The sequence below is a fragment of the Saccostrea cucullata genome, unplaced genomic scaffold, assembly GCF_032062105.1.
Source record: "Saccostrea cucullata isolate Sc308-1 unplaced genomic scaffold, CSIRO_AGI_Scuc_v1 ctg726, whole genome shotgun sequence".
Lineage (NCBI taxonomy): Eukaryota > Metazoa > Mollusca > Bivalvia > Ostreida > Ostreidae > Saccostrea > Saccostrea cuccullata.
This window is the reverse complement of record NW_026925651.1, coordinates 1050-4510: the sequence shown is the minus strand read 5'-3', so window position 1 is coordinate 4510 and position 3461 is coordinate 1050. Positions and strand designations below refer to the sequence as shown.

The 3461-nt window shown below is 37.7% G+C and overlaps 1 protein-coding gene across 1 annotated transcript; it reads right to left on the bottom strand.

The window, feature by feature from the left end:
• Positions 1-1892: 1892 nt before the first annotated feature.
• Positions 1893-3047, bottom strand: LOC134269496 (fucolectin-1-like). The gene is made up of 3 exons (XM_062751699.1): positions 2878-3047; positions 2502-2729; positions 1893-2228 (listed from the first exon to the last, which is right to left on the bottom strand). Exons 1-3 carry the CDS (start codon positions 2993-2995, stop codon positions 2014-2016), a joined length of 561 nt encoding a protein of 186 aa, XP_062607683.1. The 5' UTR covers positions 2996-3047; the 3' UTR covers positions 1893-2013.
• Positions 3048-3461: the final 414 nt, after the last annotated feature.

Genomic DNA, 3461 nt, shown 5'->3' with positions numbered 1-3461 from the left:
GATATTTAATTTTTGATGACACGAAATTGGTCACATGATCAGGCGTTTTTGCATATCGAAAACAATTAAAACCAAATTCGTAGTTTATAAATTGTGAAGTCCCTTGAGGTCGTTATAAACCCCTGTAACACCGGGATTGCGTCCTCACGGGATTGCACGACGTCCATAAAAAATCCAAAACGCCGAGATGATCGCAGTAGATTCTCCTACAGCGCCGTGACAACGCGACAAGATCTCCACTGATTGCGGTAGGGTCGCAAAGGGTATCCTAGAACGCCAGGGGACGGCGATCACTTGCGGCATGCACAAAGTACGCGCCGTGTGATCACGGTCTGATAAGAACGCAGTAGAAACGTAGTATGACCGCCGTTGCAGCACGGTGAGATCTCCAACAACGCAGTGGGAGCTCCATACGAACGCCGTGATGACGCACATATGATAGCAGCATGAAAGCAGTGATAGTAGACTGCGCTTCCACGGAGACCTTACGGAGACGTCTCAAAGTTCTTGCGTAGTCACTGCGTTTCTATTGTGTTTATACGGCACTTGTAATGAGATTAATCGTCTTGTTATTTTATTGACTGCGATTACACAACGACAACACGGAGTTGTCACTGCGATCGTTGCGTTCACTTGGCGTTTCTACAGCGTCCGTTGGCGACCACAATGCGCTTTCACGGCGTTGTACGCCAGCTCACAAAACAAGAGCAATGAACTCATATCTGATCAGCAATAATTCTAAAGTATTTGTTGCACTAGGAGCATTAAAGTAAAATTGGGAGGGGAAATTAAAATTACACCAGAACTTGTTCTGTTGTTTCAGTGGAGTTGCGGTGGAGTAACTAAAACTTTGTAGCAACTTTTCTGTGTGTTTATTATTTTTATTTTCATAATTATATTAACACGTCTGAATCGATGATATTGAAAAAAAGAAGGATTTTGATAATTACTAAGTTATTCAAATAGATCGTTTTTAATTAAGAGTTATATTTCTTGGCATGAATAGAAGTCTTTTCATCATGTACCTTGAATCTTTAAATAAAAATCAATGGGTGAAGAACGCATTTTGAACGTATTGCAAACGCAGCCAGCGCAGTGAGAACGCCATAAAAGCGAGGTTAAAACTCCTAACACGTCGTGCAAAACTCCACGGAAGCGCAGTCAATCGCCAAGAGATCTCCGTGGAAACGCAGTAGAACGCAATGAAAACGCCTTAGAAACGCGTCGGTAGCTGAGGGACACCGTGACATCTTTACATTGTGAAAATGTTTACAGAAAATTGTGCAATTTGTCTGCGATTCCACGGCGATTCTTAATATTTTACAACACCGTAATGACTCCATGTGGACGCAGCTTGATGTGACAGGGCCTTTAGATGCCTTTCCTTAATTATCTTGAAGTGCATTTTTTTTAAAAAGATACCAAGGTATATAAAAGATGTGTAATAGATATATAATATAAAAGAGAATGTATTATTTTCAAATTATACCTTAATGATACTGTAAAATGTAATGTGGAGGTAATTAATAGCAATCACCAGTTAAACAAGACAAAATGAATTAAAAAAACATATGTTCCCAGATACGGTTGGATACAGGAAGCATCCGGATATTAATTGTGCCACTGTAACATATATATATAATATAAAAGAGAATGTATTATTTTCAAACTATTTAGACAATGCAGTGTTTAAATAATGGCCTTACAATTAGTTACTAAAGTCAGTTAGTATTCTACTTAATGTTTGATTGTATTTTATTCGATCATTGCTTCGAGTATAGAATTTGCAAAATGTGGACTTTCAACGAGATGTTGATGTCTTTGTTTTATTAACTTATTTGTAATCTCCTTATATACAGTATACAAAATACCCGGATCAAAAACAAATGCACAACATAGCCATGACTTAATTCATGAGACTACACATTTACTAAACATCAGAATACTAAATACAAGAGGAATAAAATTTAAACTTATATTGTGTAATTCAAAACGTTCATCGTGTCTTCTCTTTTAAATTGGAACAACAAAGACGTCCACCTCACAAAGAGTCAGCACAGCAGTGACCAAAGAGATTTTGACGTAGCGCCCAGTGGTGGAGGGCGGGCAGTTAATGGTGACTAGCTCACCAAGGGAACCAGGGCCAGCATAGAACCCACAGAGTGTGGAAATATTCGACAAGGTTTCTCCGGTTGTAATGGTAACGTTACGAAGGCGATAAGACGTATCTGCAGAAGAAAATGTCATCTGATAATATTTACTTACTTAAGTGTCATAAAATGATTAAACACATGATGATTAAAAAAAATAAGTAACTGGCAATTTTCCAAATATTTTCATCGAATACAAAGTGAAAAAAAACTTCGTAACTTTTTTTGTTCTAATCTGTATTCTGAGACTAGGTTTTCCTAAATATCAATTTGAAGCTGCAGTTGTATAAATATATGAATACCCATTCAATATCCCAAAATGTAATTATAACAAAATAATTTAATACGTACCAATTTCGTATCTATCCTCTCCCCGGTTGACCATTCTAACATTTATGATATAATAAAAGTTCAGAAGGTCAACTCTCCACCAAGGTTGGTCATCATCGTCATTTGTATGGCTACACGAGTTAGCGTCAATGTCCGTGTCTCTATTTCCATCCACTGCAAGGCTAGAATTATACCATTGAAAAGTAGATGATTGTTCTGTCGGCTTGTCAACTGCAATGGTTTTAAGGACTAAAGAAAAGAAATCAAATATATAATTCATGATTTTTATGCACCCTTCAAATGCCAGCTTTAGAACTAAAAAGTAATAGACCATGTACAAAGTATACCGGTACATAAGGAGCAAAACAGTCAGGCATGGAAAGCATATGTTTACTACCTTGACGGCATGCATCGGAAGCAACAGTCCGATACGCAGAGTTGCAGGTTATGGTAACTTTTCCAGACACTGCAACAAAGTCCTCATTACAACTTCCTGTCAAGGATTCCCCAGGCATAAACGCTTTATTTACGTTCTCATTGATCGTGCCATTTTCTAGTTTTTTTGAGCACTCTGAAAAATTCCAATTTCATTCATTCAAATTCAAAGTTTAAATATGATAATTTAGCACATAATCTGAGAATTCATGATCTGTAGGTCGAATTTAATGATAATATTCTTAACCGACTAGCAGAAGCAGCAAGGAAAATTGTCCTGAAAATTAACAACACCAAGACTAAGATCATGAAGATCAATACTAAATCATAAGATGTCACAGAATTTGTCTATCTAGGGAGCAAGATCACCACAGATGGGAACTCTGAGGTAGATGTGCAAGCTGGGATTTCTAAAGCCACAGGAGCGTATGTTGCACTACGAAACATCCGGAAGTCAGCAAAGGTCATAAATGCATAAATACCAAAATAAGGATCTTCAAGAGCAACGTGCTTGGGGTCCTCCTTTATGGTGGTGAGGCATGGAAA